At 41.1% G+C, this 18,300-nt stretch overlaps 1 protein-coding gene across 2 annotated transcripts in view; it reads right to left on the bottom strand.

The window, feature by feature from the left end:
- Positions 1-435: 435 nt before the first annotated feature.
- MOB3C (MOB kinase activator 3C) overlaps positions 436-18,300 on the bottom strand; it is a 49,655-nt gene continuing 31,790 nt past the window's right edge. For both annotated transcript variants that reach the window (XM_081946552.1, XM_081946551.1), the window contains 2 exons: positions 11,747-11,949; positions 436-960 (listed from right to left, as the gene is read on the bottom strand). In XM_081946552.1, coding sequence (XP_081802678.1) covers positions 931-960; positions 11,747-11,949 — 233 coding nt within the window. In that variant the 3' untranslated portion in view covers positions 436-930. The remainder of the gene's footprint in view (positions 961-11,746; positions 11,950-18,300) is intronic.

Genomic DNA, 18,300 nt, shown 5'->3' with positions numbered 1-18,300 from the left:
CAAAATAAACACACTAGAATTTGTTAAGCAAAGGGTGTGTGTTTCATGGCTCGCAGCTATATTCTGTTAAGAAATTACTTGATAGTTTTCTGGCATTGATTATGTTGCTGAGCTTAGTGTCGACATGAATGGTGGTAGTTATATTTCCCCACCTAGTGTTGTTTGACTCACTGATACGAGTAACCTAAAATCAAATGCTTTGCTGGTTATTTTAGTGGAGTGCATCTATGCTTTTTTCAATATATACTAGATGTCAATATATGCAAGGCAATTGAAATTAGGAGAAATCTGAACCCAATGGCTGCTTAATACTTCCTTGTTCTGAGAAATATTCTTATTTCCTTATTCACGTGTCCTTTTACAGGAAAATATTAGTTTTCCAATCAAATAATCTCAGTGGCACTATATTTTTCAAAATATTTTATTATTTATTTGTTTGTTTGTCTATCACATTTCTCTACCATCCATCACACTTGCATCCAGCTAGGCAGTATCTCTGCCTTTCTAAATTAAACTATTTTTAGTTATTTGTTAGAAAGATTTATTCACATTTTTGAAGGATCATCCATTCTTCCTTGAAGTACAAGACAGTATTTCAGAAAAATATTTTGTTTTTTGACAGGCAATGCAGGATGGTGACATTCTTCCACTTTGAATATTTTCCTCGTTTTCCAGCCACTGTAGGTGGATTACCTTCAGCTTCCGGAGGATGAATGCAAAATAGAACAATAAAGGTAGCAAGAATCACAAAGTCAGAGTGAAAGAAAGGGAAATAAAATTACTGAAGTCCACAGAAATTAATTTAAATTGTATTGGAAGCTTACTCCAAGACTGAAAGTTCCTCAGATTCTTAGGGAGTTGTCCATTGGAGCATCATCAGAACACTTTGTCCATATAAATGTTGCTCTTGCAAAATTGTCTGAATTATCTCTAATGGCAAATCCTTTCCGTCATTTCCTTCTGCAAGAAAATAAAGAAAGAAAGAAAGAAAGAAAGAAAGAAAGAAAGAAAGAAAGAAAGAAAGAAAGAAAGAAAGAAAGAAAGAAAAAATATTATATTTATTTGAAAGAAACCCTGAACCAACTTTTAGAAAAATAGTCTTGTGTAGGCAAATAATACATGTCGGTTAGATAATATAAAGGAACAATAATGCAAGCTTTCAATTGTCAATTATGGATGAAGTCTTCCTTATGTTAAAATAGTTGTACAGCCATTCCTTAAAGTACATCCAAATTTTAACATCTCTCTTATGTCATTAACTGTGAAGGAGGGAGAGTTCCCCCCCTTGAATTAATGAGGTGTGAATCGTCGGTTTTCCAAGCAGCACATTTCCAGATAAGCAGAAAATGAAACCCGAGAACATATTCTAATGAACAACTTTTAATATGGAATAAAATAAAATACAAATGTTACTATCTAAATCTTACATTTTGGCAAGAGCTATATTGCCCACCTCCTTCGGCAGGCGAACGGAAGATCAGAAGGAAAGTAAAAGAATATGTGACGTATTATGAGACATGCGCATTAATCATTGTCAGATAAGAAACAATCCATTCTACTGTATAACTCAGAATATAAGCTCAAGTTGACAAACAAATTAACGCAGTGACATTAACATCTACAAATTTATAGTTTTTAAACATTCAGGTGTATTATGATTTCTTTTTTCTTTCTACCAAATAAGAGATTCTCTAGTGTTTTAGAATATTCAGAGCATACAAATATATTTCCATAACCAATGTTACCAGGCAAATTAAGTTAGAGCCAAGCATAGATTCCCAGGTTCCCTTCTTCTAATAATCTTTCTCCAAGGAATACAGAGGTGGCCAATCTTGGCAACTTTATGACTTCTGGCTGGAGAATTCTGGGAGTTGAAGTTCACAAATCTTAAAATTTCCAAGGCTGGACTACTCTAATCTAATAACTGACATGCAAACCAGAAGTGAGTTGCTCCCTGTTTGGTCCAGTTCGGCCGAACTGGTAGTGGTGATTTGCCTTGGGTCGCAGAACCGGCAGTGACCCAAGACGGACATGCTCCTGAACCGATTCCCCGGTCTCTTCTGCCATTTGTGGCATGTTTCTGCCCATGCACAGAACAATTTTTAGTCAACTGCGCATGCGTGAGCAATGTGCAGTCAGTGCGCACAAGCAAAGTGCATGCAGTGAGCGCAGTGAACTGGTACCAACTAGTACAGGAATCCACCCCGATGCAAACAAGTCAGGTGAAATTATTTCAAGTAAGTAAAAAGTTTTGCAGTTGCCATTGTGATTGCAATTACAATAGCCTATGTTTAAGCAGCTTATTATATCCATCTAAATAAAGGTCAGCCCTGCATTTTTTATCATATATTGTACAATACCATAATAGCAGCAAAAGGAGCTTGCCAGCAAAGGAAAGAGGGTTATTATCTACAAATCTACTGTTTTGATGCTCAGTAGTGAGGAAATACAGAGAGCTAGATAGACTTACCCCATTAACAGGTCTAAAGTAATCCAAACAAACAAACGAACCTTCAGTTTGATTGATTGAACTAAATTGGAGAAATGAGTATTCACACATTTAAAGAGTACATGTATAAGTTTAACTAAAGGTGAGCCTGGAAATTCAGCTACCTGTATTTTTCGGAGTATAAGACACACCTAGATTTTGGGGAGGAAAACAAGGGAAAAATATCTGCCTCTGCCTCCCAACAATTTCCCTCCTTGCAACAAACAGTACAGACAATATACACTGTTTGTAGTGTTATATTTCAGTCTATACTTGTACAGATGCTGTTAAAATGTGCTTTCTGGAAGTATAGACATTCTCTGCTATTTAAAAGAATAGCACTTTTTAAAACAATAGCACTGGGCCTCTTCAGATCAAGCATTTATTTTAAAAAGCTTCATTTTGTTATGTTGTCTAGAACAATAATGAAGCAGTCTTTTTTAAAAAAGTCTAATATTTTGAACATTCCATAGGCATTTATACTTGTTGATTTACCTCCTTGCAGCAAACAGTCCAATTAGCACAAGAAAAAACAACATCTGCCTCCCAGAAATTTGCCATGTGGAGCAAACAGTAAGTTTCACTTTCAATTTCTCCGAATCATCAGCTCTTAGAGGCTGCAGGGATTGCTATAGCTCAGCGATGGGGAACCTTTTTTGGCTCGTGTGCCATAAGTGGGGGGAGCTCAGGGGGGTAGTGTGCAGGCGTTCTGCATCCATAATGCAATGCACGACCCCCTCAGTGCGCATGCACGGACTACAGGTGGGACCCCTCATTTTGTGCATGCTTTTTTTGCCCTCCCCAGGCTCCAGAGGCTTTATAGGAGCCTGGGGAGGGGAAAAACAACCTCCCCCGCCCCCCGGAATCCCTCCAGAGGCTTCAGGGACCTTCAGGACGCTTCCCTGAAGCCTCCGGAGCAGTCAAAACGAACCTCCGAGCAAACTGAAAGTGACTTCCGGTTTGCTCGGAGGGTCGTTTTGAGCGCTCCGAAGGCTTCAGGGACCTTCAGGACACTTCCCTGAAGCCTCCAGAGCAGTCAAAACAACCCTCCAAGCAAACCGGAAGTCCGTTCCGGAACTTCCAGTTTACCCATAGGGCCGTTTTTTTGCGCTCCGGAGGCTTCACGGACCTCGGGGGTGGGGGAGGCTCTTTTCGCCCTCCCCAGGCTCTTATAAAGGCTCTGGAGCCTGGGGAGGGCAAAAAATGGCTTTAAAAAGGGTGAACATGCGCGCTGGCCAGCTGACAGGGCAGCGCCTCGCGTGCCCTGACAAATGGCTCTGCGTGCCACCTGTGGCACGTGTGCCATAGGTTTGCCATCCCTGCTATAGCTTATTGAAGTCTCCACAAGCCCGTTTGCTGCAAAGAGGTAAATTGCTGGGAGCAGAGGCCAAAGGGTGGGGGCTGGTGGGTGGGTGGGGCTACATTTGGTGTATAAGACGCACCCAAATTTTCACCCTCTTTTAGGGGGAGAAAAGATGTATCTTGTACTCCGAAATATACGGTACTTCTGAGAAAAATTTTATGCTCATGTTAAAAATTATATTTATTGCCACAAATCGAATTCCATTTTCTTATTCTTTTCTCTTCTCTTCTCTCCTCTCCTTCTCCTTACTTCCTTCTTTATTCCTTCCTTCTTCTGACTGTCCCTTTTATATCACACTGGTTTATTTTCTTCAATGTTTCTTCTTGACACAAACAGTGACACATCTCTGTGTCAGACAACTTTGATTATGGAAGGGAAACAATCCCCATAGCAACCTGTGTATTTCCAGGATTGCTGTATTTGTTGGCATTATTATTGTAACTAAAATCTTTTTTGCCCCAGTAAAGCAAATCATTTCTTTCCTGGGAGATGCATCTCCAAAATTAGTCTTAGATGGAGAGAATTAAGTGATTCATTTTATACTACCAAGTGAAAAAGTAAATTATCCCAAAGCTGCAAATGCAAAGAGTAAGGAAAAACAAACGCTTCCGCAAAGATATGAACTTTCGCATAATGCTGGCAAACATATTGGATAAAGTGCCATATCTTGTTTCAAATATGGAAGAAACATATTTAGCGCATCTGCGGATGCTTGAGGAGGATTCTGTGTCTCAGCCCTTTTCCCAGTTATAAAATAGAGTGGTTGCCTACTTCATTACTGAATTCCATCTGTTTGATTTGCAAAAGAGGGAGGAAGGGAAGGAAAGGAAGGAAAGGAAGGAAGGAAGGAAGGAAGGAAGGAAGGAAGGAAGGAAGGAAGGAAGGAAGGAAGGAAGGAAGGAAGGAAATGTATGTGTTGTTACAAATAGTCAGCCTGCATTCACAATACTATAACATCCCTGCCAGTCTAAAGACTGGACTTCATTTGCATTTAATCATCCCTGTTTGCTATTTTTAGATTTCAACCTTTTAAAGAGAGATGGAAATCTCCAGGGGGGAGGGGAGAAGTTCCTGTACCTGGTACCCTCAGCATCTCTGATAAATGACTGGCATTACACTAATAAATCAGAAGAGGTCCAGAATAAAAAGAAATAAGACTTTGCTTAGGGATTAAGTTGTCGCTAAGTAATTGGTAAAAACTTTAGAAAAATGTTGAATGAGGCTTTGTTTCAAGCTTCCTTTTCTCTTAGCTCTATTTTTCTGAGCAAGTACTACATTCTGTATAACTTAAGACTATTTTCCCGAAGATTTCTCTTCTTTCTATGTGCTTAAAATCTACATCCTTAATTATAGAAGACAATCACTGTTTTATGATCTATATTTTGAGTTCCTTTTTTAAAAAAAATACATTTTATTTTATTTATCTCCTATGAAATGAATTTATCGTCCAGTGAAGGGAGGAAGAACTGAAACCTTTAACTACACATCTTTATGTCACAACACCAGGAGGTTGTATTACAATGTCTCTTTATTTTTTCCAGTTTTACCTGTGAGAGAAATGAGAATTATTCACAACCTGTAAACAAAACAAAGAAACAAACAAACACTTATCTACAGACCCCTCACATTCTGGACATAAACTGTTTCAACTTCTCCCCTCAAGATGCCGCTATAGGCATTACATGCCAAAACAAGTAAGACACAAAGATAGTTTCTTCCCCCAATGCCATCACTCTGCTAAACACCTAATTCCCACAGCACTATCTTATGCCTAAGTATTTTTACCCATGTAGTAGGCTATATAACTATTACCTTCATCATCTTTCATGTTTCCTACTCCCTACTCCAGTGTTTCCCCCGAAAATAAGTGCTTGGCCTTATTTTTGGGGAAGTCTTATTATTTTTGAGGTGCAGAAGGTGGTGAGCGTGGTCACCTTACGGCTGTTGCCGTGCTGCAATATTTTCGGGGAGGGCTTATTTTAGCACATGTGCTCAAAAGCCCAATTGGACTTATTATCCAGGGAGGTCTTATTTTCGGGGGAACAGGGTCCTATTGGTATATTATGATTTATCAATTGTTTATATCTTATGAATTACGATTGTATTTTATGATTTATGACCTGTGACTTATCACTCTGTTGATTGTATGTACAGTAAGAGCTTATGCAATGGAAACAAATTCCTTGTGTGCCCAATCACACTTGGCCAATAAAGAATTCTATTCTATTCTAAACTAAAGGGAAAAACAAATTGTAGGAGTCTTATCTTTCACAGATTGAATAGATGAAGGACAGAAGTTGAGGTGTCCCATGGAAGATAGTTGGTGACAGCAGTAATTATCTCCTACCAGGCTAGAAGGTGAGGCCAGGATGTATAAATCCGGAGGGCTTCTGGGAAAGAATGCTCAGAACCTATAGACATTCACTCTAGAATCCCAGCCATACTTCTACCTGTGTTGCTTTGATTTGGTTAGTAGCCATCAAATCTGATTTTCAGCCAGTAACTTATTGTTCTCACCTTACACCTGGAAAAATTTGCCTCAAAACCCCCTTTTAAAAAGCATGTACACTGTTTACTTCTTTTTCAATTCTCAATTGAGAATTCTCTGGAAGAGAATGAACGTGTGTTCCTAGAATGAATGTGTGTTGATTCTATCTTCTATTGTAGCCCGGTGAGCTTGAGAAAGTGACTAGAAAAGAGGTAAGAAATTTGGATTCCCCCCCCCCCCCGCCCTTCAAGCACAAGAAAATAAAACCAAGCTATTTCAGAAATTGTTTTCACTGCAGTGGACACCTCTTCTCCAGTCGATAAAAAATAGAGGGGAAAATTAGCATTCCTCACTTTCACAAGCCTCCAGCTACAGCATCATGTGAAGTGAAAAGAGAGGTCATCATTAGATCTTCATACCTTCCTGGAAGTGCTTCAACACCAGCCATAAAGTGATGCTGTTTATTCTACATAAGCTCCATATATAGGTTTATGTAAAATAATCAGAAAAGAAGGATCCACTCTTGTTTCTAAAATACTATTCAAACCTGAAACCAATTCCCAAAGAAAGCGTTTATAGCACAATTCTACATTTACTTGGAAGGAAGTCCAGTGTATTCAACATGTTTCCTTCCTAAGAAGTAATTTAGCGCACAATCAGGACTGTCACCCAATTCTTCCAGTTACTGGTGCAAAAAAAGAGGTCAAGAAGGGATGGCTAGAGAGACAATGAGCAGATAGCTTTAATGCCTGTGTAATATAATAACTTAGCTGTACCCATTATACAAAATTGATTTTTCTTTCCTGCCTCCTTCTTTACTTATACAGAATGGATTTTTCTCTCCTCTTTATTTTTTATTTTATTTGTTTATTTTTAAATTTTGTTTGCTGCTATCTCGCCACAAGGCAACTTTATAACATTTAAAGCAGGAATGCTACTTAGGAATATATATTTTTTCAGGATCCAATCTGAGTCAGTCACCGGACCAGAGGTTTACTCTTCTGAGCTTTCAGACTCATGCTGGAGCCCATCCTCAGGGAACTTCTCTCTACCAGAGTGTGATTTTTCCCCCAAATCCATATTTTCCCCACTATTTTCTCTTTTCTCACAAAGTAAGGAGATGAACAGAGTTAGAATGGAGGACATAGATTCTTCCCAATGTTAGAGACTTCTGTCAGAAACAGAATTAATTTGGTGGCAATATCTGAATTTGCTTCTCTTTTTTTGTTGCTTATTTTTATAGGAGGAAACAAGAAGCAATGGATGGAAACAACAAGAAGCAATGGGTGGAAACTAATCAAGGAGAGAAGCAACTTAGAACTGAGAAGAAATTTCCTAACAGTTAGAACAATTAATCAGTGGAACAGCTTGCCTCCAGAAGTTGTGAATGCCCCAACACTGGAAGTCTTTAAGAAGATGTTGGATAGCCATTTGTCTGAAACGGTATAGGGTTTCCTGCCTAGGCAGGGGGTTGGATTAGAAGACCTCCAAGGTCCCTTCCAACTCTGCTATTGTATTGTATTGTATTGTATTGTATTGTATTGTATTGTATTGTATTGTATTGTATTGTATTGTATTGTATTGTATTGTATTATTCTTGCCAAAGCATTTAAGCTGATGTTAGCTATAGGTATTTCAGTAACCTTGCACCCCATAATCTTAGAGAAGGAATTAGCTTTGCAACCGCAATATTGAAGTGGTATTATTGTCAGTGTTATAGTAGATAGTCTCATAAGATCTTCAGGGTGAAGGCAAATGCACCCCATTGAGATAAACCAGGCTAGAAACAGTTCAAAGATTATATGCATGTTACTAATTCAAGTAGGATATATTAACTGAAGGGGGCACGGTGGCTCAGTGGTTAAAGATGCTGAGTTTATCAGCTGGAGCCGACAGCCTGGTGTTCAAGACCTGAGTGGCTTGCGATGGGGTGAACTCCTGCTATTTGCCCCAGCTCCTGCCCACCTAACAGTTTGAAAACATGCAAATGCAAGTAGATAAATAGGTACCACTTCAGTGGGAAGGTAACAGCGTTCCATGTGCTTTAGCCACATGACCATGGAAATGTCTTCAGACAACACTGGTACCCTTGGCTAAGAAATGGAAATGAACATCGCCACCTAGAGTCAGAAACTACTGGACAGTGGAGCCTTTTACTTTTACCTTTATACTAAGTGAAAGCCTGCCAGACTTTCTCTGTGCCTAGTCTTAACACCGATCAAGCTCAAGGCAGGATTATTTTGAGTTTCTTTTTCACACCTTCCCTTCCCCAGAGCTGAGTTATCTTTTATTTCATCTTTGCTACTCCAAGGTTATTTAAGCATTCCTCTACAACAAGCAATACAACGTTCATCACAATGTCGTGAGGTGAATTGTGCTCCGTGCATTCTTGTGTGTGATCACGTCGCAAATACAAAAAGGGCTGAGCTTGCACAATGATGTCATGACACACACACTTCATCATGTCGGCATCCCTGGGCTTAGGAATGGATGCCGATGGATATGTTGTGAATCACATTTCACTTTGAATCTGGGAACAAGCAGGAGGAATAAAAGCCATGATGCAGCCGTGCATATCTTATCACCAAAAGGACAAATTCATGTGTGTCAAGAATTGTTTAAAATCAATTGCTTGAACAATATGGTACAAAGAACAAAAAACAATTCTCATTTGGCCAGCCAACAATACTGAGCACAGGTTACTGCCACTTTACAAGGGTATTTGTGGAGAAACTTCCTCTTATTATGCCTTAAGGGAAACAGCAGGAAGGAGGGAAGTTATTACAGGTTTTTTTTCCTTCTTCCCACCTTCATTGAATTCCTGTGTTTTAATTGCCTTTTAAGATCAACACTCCAGAAGATAGGCTTAAGATACAGAAGGATCTTGACAAACTTGAACATTGGGCACTATCTAATAAAATGAAATTAAATGGTGAAAAGAGTAAGGTTCTACATTTAGGCAACAAAAATGGAATGCACAGGTACAGTATAGGTGGTACCTTGCTCAGTAGTAGTAACTGTGAAAGGGATCTTGGAGTCCTAGTGGACAACCATTTAAATATGAGCCAGCAGTGTGCAGTAGCTGCCAAAAAAGCCAACACAGTCCTAGGCTGCATCAACAGAGGGATAGAATCAAGATCACATGAAGAGTTAATACCACTTTATAATGCCTTGGTAAGGCCACACTTGGAATACTGCATTCAGTTCTGGTCGCCATGATGTAAAAAAGATGTGGAGACTCTAGAAAGAGTGCAGAGAAGAGCAACAAAGATGATTAGGGGACTGGAGACCAAAACATATGAAGAACGGTTGCAGGAACTAGGTATGTTTAGCTTAAGAGAAAGAAGGACTAGGGGAGACATGATAGCATTGTTCCAATATCTCAGGGGTTGCCACAAAGAAGAGGGAGTCAAACTATTCTCCAAGGCACCTGAGGGTAGAACAAGAAGCAATGGGTGGAAACTAATCAAGGAGAGAAGCAACTTAGAACTGAGGAGAAATTTCCTGACAGTGAGAACAATTAATCAGTGGAACAGCTTGCCTCCAGAAGTTGTGAATGCCCCAACACTGGAAGTCTTTAAGAAGATATTGGATAGCTATTTGTCTGAAACGGTATAGGGTTTCCTGCCTAGGCAGGGGGTTGGACTAGAAGACCTCCAAGGTCCCTTCTAACTCTACTATTGTATTGTATTGTATTGTATTGTATTGTATTGTATTGTATTGTATTGTATTGTATTGTATTGTATTGTATTGTATCAGCAGTTATTCTGATGTATGTGAAACACTGCATATATATCCTCATCTACAAAACTGTTCCCAAACAGTAAATGCCTCATCAGAAAAAAAAATAGATTTCAGGTAAAACAATCCATTTTGAAGCAGCCGGGCTCACACATCTTTCTAAATTGAAAACCTTAAAAAAATCATATTACAACTTAGTGCAATAAATGAACTCAGCAATTCATAAATTCATAAGATACGGCTTTTGGCTCCTGCACTGGGTGAAGCTAAGCAAATTTGGTTTAGTCAACAAACGATGTTTTAAAATGCACGGTTAAGCATAAGCATGTCAAGTTGCTGGGTTACCTCTAAACAGAGGGATGTCACTCTCTTTAAATCTATTACACAGGGTTGCTGTTGTGAGGATAAAATTAAAGAGGTTCCTTTGTAAGCTGCCTTGAGCTTTGGAATGAAAAACACTATATAAATCTAACCATTAACAAATAAAAAGTGAAGCTGTACTGTGCTGGAACCTTAAGGGGGATAATTTTTTTTACTCCTGTGACTTATCGCACATGCATTACTTAAGGCACCTAGGAACTACGAAACTGGGAAGTTTTAGTGCAGCTCTTGAATTCCTATATGTAATTCTAAAGCAAAATGAAATGTATTAAGTCCCTGTTCCCTCCCCAAAAAATACATAGGAATACAGATGCCTTGGTGGTACTCAATTAGAGTTGCAGGTTGTTGTTGCGTAGATGAGATTTCTGATTTGGTGGTCTCTTTGTTCTATTGTGGATCAGTTTGTCTTGTTTCAAAAGTATGTTCTTACCCACCATCAGCCCAAATGTCTCCCTAATTTATTTCCTTGGCTTTGCAGCATAAAAACCATGAGTTTATGCAGATTAATTGTGCATGACTTAATCACTAGGAACTTGCAAAGCAATAAGCTAAAGGATCCCTGTGTTATTTCTGCACAACTGCTCTTTCCAGCATTCTTTCATCCAAAGGAAATCTTTACTGTTTAGAACAGGGGTGTCAAACTCAAGGCCAGGGGGCTGGATCTGGTCTCCGGGGTGCTTAGATGTGGCCTATGGGGCTGCCCTAGAAACAGCAAAGGACTGGCCTGCGTTGCCTCTGCCAGTGAAAACGGAGCTTGGGAGGGTTCCATTTTCACTGGCAGAGGGCTAGCAAAACAAACTAAAAGGTAAACAAAACAAAAGGAGAATGCATTTGAGCATCCAAGAAGGGACAGGAAAGGAGAAAGGGAAAGAGGAAAGACAAAGAAAAAGATAGGAAGAGAGCAAGGAAGGAAAAAGAAGGAAAGAGGGAAAGGAAGAAGAAGATAGAATGAAGAGGAAAGGAAAAGGAATAGAAGGGAAGGAAGGAAGGAAAGTCCTGCCTTTGCACTTGGCCACCAGCATACGGCAAGGGTCCTCTGGAGGCTAGAATTTGGCATTCCCCCTGGTCTCACCTTCCTCTGCTGGAGACAATGGATCCCACTCCAGCCCTGCCCAGGCCACTATAGGTGACCCCCCCACATGATATCAAGCCACGCCCCATCCAGGGCCCTCAACAACACCCACCCAGGCCCCCAAGGTCAAACACAACCCTGATGTGGCCCTCAATGAAATTGAGTTTGACACCTCTGGTTTAGAAGCAAGAAGGATGATAGGATGTTTCTTACCAGTGGTTCTAATTCCCTTTGATCAACCAAACTGAATTCATTGATGAAGTAGTAAAAGTGCTTGTAGCAAGTGTTGACATGAGCTTCGGCACCAATACTGATGATGCTGTCAAAGTGGTGGATATAAACATGAACGAAAACCCTGAAGAGGCGTGTGAGGATTTTTGTGCAGACCTGCTGGAAATTCTTGGGGAAAGGTACACCTGCAAAACAGACAAATAAACAAGAGTTTCTTAGTTACTTCGTAACCAAATATGGCCAAGTCAAAGCTTTGGTGAACTACCAGTTGTGTCATTCTGTTTGCACCTCCTTCACAATCAGTGCTAACATTTCAGTAATGTCAGTGACAAAGTGGATGCTTTGAGAAAGGTCTGCTTCTATTGTAGCAATTGTTTGGCTAACCAGAATAAATGTTCCACAACCACCTTGACTTCATAAAGCTTACGACTGTCATATTGCAGCTATGTAAGAATATGAAGTTGATCTATAGATCAGTGTGCAGTGGACTTTGGGGCAAACTCCAGGAGACAGTGGAGGACAGAGAGGCCTGGTGTGTGACGGTCCATGGAGTTGCAAAGAATCGGACACAGCTTAGCGACTGAACAACTAGAGTGTGTTGGACAGTTTCCTCCCAATATTTCAAGAATAAATGAAGCCATCCTTCTATGCAATCAAAACTTTTGCCCATATAGACCCATGATGATCAATAGAGGTAATGGTGTCATGCAGAAGGATTTTGCCCACCTAGATTTAGTGTTATCTGGAGATCACAGGGATTGTAGCTTATAATTCAAGCATCATTTTGTTTATGTCTTTCATTGTAATTGTAAAGTTTATGAGTGGTAGAGGTTCAAAATCATTAGAGTGATTCATCTTTGTTGTTGTTAGTTGTGAAGTCGTGCCTGACCCATCATGACCCCATGGACAACATTCCTTCAGACCTTCCTGTCCTCTACCATCCTCTGGAGTCCATTTAAGCTCAAGCCTACTGCTTTGGTGACTCCATCTAGCTACCTCATTCTGTCGTACCTTTCTTCTTTTGCCCTCAATCCTTCCCAGCATTAGGTTCTTCTCCAGTGAGACCTTCCTTCTCATTAGGTGGCCAGTTTCATCTTCAGAATCTGGCCTTCTAAAGAGCACTCAGGGATGATCTCCTCTAGGACTGACCGGTTAGATTACCCTGCAGTCCAAGAGACTCACAGTCTTCTCCAGCACCATAATTCAAAGGTCTCAATTCTATGGCGCTCAGCATGGTCGAACTTTCACAGCCATCCGTTGCAACTGGGAAAACCATAGCCTTGACTATACACACTTTTGTTGGCAGGGTGATGTCTCTAGTATGCAGTCTAGATTTGCAAATATTTTGAAGATAGTGGGGTAGAGGGAGTGTTTCATAGTACAGAGTACATTTTTATACCTGCGGGAGATATCATTGGCATTTTATGGGCTTTGGTGATGCAGTTAATCAAATAGTTAAACACATTCTTTCAAAATAGAGCTATAAAGCATAAGATGCCCACCAGGTGACAGAACAGTTAGAACTTTCTGTATCTCTTTACTGCCATCTAATGCTGTTCTGAATATATACAGGTAGTCCTCGACTTAACAACAGTTCATTTAGTGATCGTTCAAAGTTACAACAGCACTGAAAAAGTGATTTGTGACCCTTTTACGACTTGCAGCATCTGCACGGTCACAGGATCAAAATTCAAACATGTAGCAACTGACTCATATTTTGATGGTTGCAGTGTCTCAGGATCATGGGATCCCATCTTGCAATCTTCTGACAAGCAAAGTCAGTGGGGAAGCCAGATTCATTTAACAACTCTGTTATTAATTTAACAATGCCAGTGATTCTGTTAACAACAACCATGGCAAGAAAGGTCGTAAAATGGGGCAAAATTCACTTAACAGCTGTCTCGCTTAATAACAGAAATTTTAGGCACAATTGGCGGTTCCGGTTGCGGATCCCGACGGGCAGGCACTGCTCGCCCCGCGCACTCCTGGTGGGCTCCCCATTGATCCGGGGGGCACAGGATGCTCTGGAGGGGCTCCTGCCGAGGGGGCGGCGTAGCGGGGAATCCCCCGTGTCGGTGGCGGCTGGGGGGGGCTCCCCGCATTGCCCTAGGCACTGGGAGGCAAGAGGGGAGGCGCCGCGGCGTCTTCGGGATGAGGCAGCTGGAAGAAAGTAAGATCTGAAGGACGCGGCTGCTGTGTGGTGAGGTGGAAACTTTCCCCCGTTCCCTTACTTGGCTGAAAGGGTGAAAAAAAAAACTGCCGGCTTTTTAAAACTGACTTTCAACCTGTTTTGGAGAAGCGTGACTGGAGGGAGGGGGATTCCCCCCCCCCTTGGACAAGTGGCTTTAAACGGTTTTGCTCTCTGCCTCCAGAGGAGGAGGTGGGAGGGGAGCCATGCAACGAAATCACGCTCATAGCAAAGGCAGATTTTGGACTGCATTTGTGTAAATGAGGTGATGATCTGAAAACTTTGAAAACTTTTGGATTTTGCCTTCTGATCCCGGAGCTGGCAGGGCAAGATGGCACACTTCTGTTGTCTTTATGGACACTGAAACGTGACTCCACCCATAGAAACTTCAGGCATTTTGTCTTTGTCTCCGTGGCACTCAGATAAATCTCTTGTTACATTGGACTCTGGGCTTGGAACAAAGGACTTTGCTACTTTATTGCCAGGAGCTGAATATAGAAAAGATTCCTATCTGCTTGGACTCTCTGCCTTGTAATCTCCTCAGCGGTTCTCCTCCTGAATTGTTTCCTCTCTGTATTGACATTGTTATCTCTCTGCTCACTATAATGCCACCCAAAAGACCATCCCCGGGGAAGCCGGGTTTTGCAGTCTCCGCCCCGACATCCTCAGCGTCCAGCCCCAGCGGACAACAGACTTTAACCTCCCTGCTTCAACCCAAGCCTTCTGAGGTGGACTTCCAGCAGATGTTTCAACAGATCTTAAATGGACAGGAGGACTTAAAAAATCAATTCAAGGAGATGAATGAGCAGCTTAGAGAGAACCAAGACCGGGCGATTAATAACTCACAGAGACTGGATCTTTTGGAGGAAGAGACGGCTGAGATGAGGGGGGGTACGGGGGTGCAGAAAGGGAATAAAGAGTTAGAGAACCACCAGATTAAAATGGAATTTGAAAGAATGTCCTTTTTCCTTAGGTTTCAAAATGTAATCAAGGCAGATGATGAAGATTTAAGGGACATTATGATAAACCTTTTGGCTGAATACATTAAAAAAGACAAACAACAGATGGGGTGGAACATGGACCTGGTTTATAGAGTAAACTCAGCATACGCTAGAACACATAATGTTCCAAGGGAGGTACACATTAAATTCCTTAGAAAGACTACAAGAGATGAGATTCTGAGTGCACAAAGGGGGTAAGCAATAAAATATCAGGATAGAGAAGTAACCATTCTGAAACAGATCCCTAAGAAAGTGAGAGAGAGAAGAAAAAACTATTCGCTATTAGCGAAGAAATTATACCAGAAAGGGGTGTGGTTCAGATGGCTGATGCCTGAAGGTATGCTAATTTTCTGGGAGGACACAAGAGTTAGAATCAACACAACCATAGAGGCTCAGGCCTTTATGGAAAAAAATAAAGCCCTCCTAGATAAACCTGATGATACTACACCAGACACACAGGACACGGGAGGGGCCGGAGCTCTGCTGGCGGGGGGAGAAGGGGCAACATCGAGAAAATTCAGATCACAAAAATGAACAAGAAAATCTGTTTGATGTAAAGTGATTGAAATTATTTGAAGATAAAAGTTTATATGCTGACAGAATACCATTGACTTGTAATAATCTAATGTATTAATAAATGAAATGTATGAGTACGGGGAGAGGGACCACCTCCTGCATATTGTAACTGCCAAAATTTGTAACTTATTCCACTACCCCTTTCCTTGTCTATTTTTCTTAAAAACCAATAAAATTTTGTTTAAAAAAAAAGAAAAGAAATTTTAGGCACAATTGTAAATTGACTATCTATACAATTTTAATCTGATATTTCTGTTTCTGAATACATTAACACACAATTTGTCAACTGCCTTGTCAGTTGACATGCCTTCTTAAATCAAGACTATACCCAGGGGTGGGTTCCTGCCAGTTCTATAGAAGAGGTTCCACAAATCTACCGTGCCATTTAGAACCGGTTCCAGCTCCCTCCCCCTCCCCATCCGCATCACGCTTGCCCCGCCTGTCGCTCACTGATTGGCTGGCTCAACAATTGCCCCACTTGCCTCTAAGTGTCCTATCTAAACCTTAAAGTCTTAAAGCTGTCAATTTTGAACAACCCTGGGGTTTTTTTCTAAAGGGTTAGGGGTGCAAGGGTCTTGTAACTTGATAGCTTTAAGACTTGCACACTTCAATGCCAGAGTCCCTGAGCCAACATGACTGGAGGAGGAATTCTGGAAGTTGAAGTCCGCAAGTCTTAAAGCTGTCAAGTTTGAACACCTCTGGGGGTTTTTTTTTCTAAAGGGTTAGGGGTGCAAGGGTCTTGTAACTTGACAGCTTTAAGACTTGCCCACTTCAATGCCAGAGTTCCTGAGCCAACATGATTGGAGGAGGAATTCTGGGAGTTGAAGTCCACAAGTTTGAACACCCCTGGGTTTTTTTTTCTAAAGGGTTAGGGGTGCAAGGGTCTTGTAACTTGACAGCTTTAAGACTTGCGTGCTTCAAATGCCAGTTTCTGAGCCAACATTTTGGTTGCTAAGCAAGAGCGTTGTTAAATGAGTTTCACCACATTTTACAAGTTGGCCACGTCCACCCAGTCACATGACTGCCAAGCCACTCCCACTCAGTCACATGGCTGGCAAGCCACTCCCACAAAGCAGGCCACACCTACAGAAGAGGTTCTAAAAAATTTTGAAACCCACCACTAACTATACCTATAGTTGCGAGCCAGTCTGGTGTAGTAATGAAGGCATTGAGCTAGAAATTGGGAGACGATGAGTTCTAGCCTTGCCTTCTTGCATTATTAGGATTTATCTAATTTACGAAAAAAGTAGTATCAGAAGCATCAAGAGGTAGCAATCCTGTCATTGGAGATTCCAGCAATACAGAGCCAGTGATCTCACTCTTGACTTTTACACAGCCAGCAAGACCACAGACAGGACCCCTCACCCATATCAGTGATAATCTCTCAGGATCACATGGCTGAACTTTGCAGATCTGGGTGGCTAACCAGGGGACTACGAACAGAAGAACAGACTCTGCAGCTACTATTTGATGAAGGGGAAGTTCAGCGTGGCTTATTTAACCATGCTGTCCCTTCAGACATTGTTGAGAATAACTTACCTGAAATTCAGCTCTTCCCTGTGACTATCCTGCATTGCTGTGTTTTTGATCTTAGATTTATTTTGACCTCATTTATTGCTTCTTCAGTGGGTTTGTTATCTGATTGGTGGCTTACTGGTCTATCCTCAAAGGTACTGCAAAAACACTTTTCAAGAGCTGTTTTGTTCCAGCTAATTGCAGTAAAACACTGAATTTCCTTATCTCTGCCCTGTGGCAGATTCAAGGCTTACTAACTTGCTTCCTGGCAGCCAGCTGTGCTGGCAGAGAATGCTGTATAACAGTACTCAGGAGACTCAGTTGTGTAACTTACAAAAAATTCTCAAATGCTATTGCCAGGTTATTTGGAGTTTAACTGCTGTCTAAGTTTGCCGATATGAAAATTATTGTACATACAGCTATATTGCCCACTTCTAGTAAATGATTATTTACTAATTAATCCAGTTTTCTACTTTTTATGATATACAACCTTACGTTGACCATATACCAATGTTGTTTTCACTGCAACTTAGGTTCAAGTATGTTTGCTAGTTTGGGACTCAGGATGTCCATTGAATCTAATCAAGAAGGATATACGAATTGCTTGGAAAGGCAAATCCTACATTCTCTGGCTTATGAGAATAGTGCCAATAAGTTTTTCTTTTCCTCTTCAGAGTACAAGTTTAAAATGTTGCTTTCTAAAAATGAAATGTAGCATAGCTAGAATGTTAAAAGTGCTAAAATGGCACGGGAGAGTTGTTAAGTACTTGTTTTGAAGCATTGTTTACACAAATTGTTAGATATTAGCATATATCATGGCAAGTCTCCCCTCTGGTCCGCTGCTACAGCGGGAAACAGGTATCGTTCTGATTGGTCGAGGGGCGTACCCGATCCCTATAAAAGGGGAACCCTCCGACCACAGAGCAAGCTGGATCACTACTACTATTAATAAAGAGCTGATAAGTCACTTCGTGTCCGCAGTCTGTCCTCTCGCTGCCCAGATCTAACATTGGCGACGAGGATGGGATCGAGAGGCAGATAGGACGAAGAATGCTACTTCCAGAATCTCCGGATTTGATCCAGCCCAGGAATTCGGCAGAAATTCCGGCAGCCATCTCAGATCACCGCAGCGCGGCAAATTCAAACAGAGAAGATGGCGATGCATGCTCCCCCCGCTCCTTTCGACCCAGCAAACGACGAATGGGAAGCCTTCATGATTCGTTTCGAGTGTTTCCTCGAAGCGAACGAATACACGG

The sequence above is a fragment of the Natrix helvetica genome (genome assembly GCF_964273705.1).
Source record: "Natrix helvetica genome assembly, chromosome: 3".
Taxonomy (NCBI): Eukaryota; Metazoa; Chordata; class Lepidosauria; order Squamata; family Natricidae; genus Natrix; species Natrix helvetica.
Note: the sequence above shows the minus strand (reverse complement) of the source record. Positions and strands in the feature narration are given on the sequence as shown.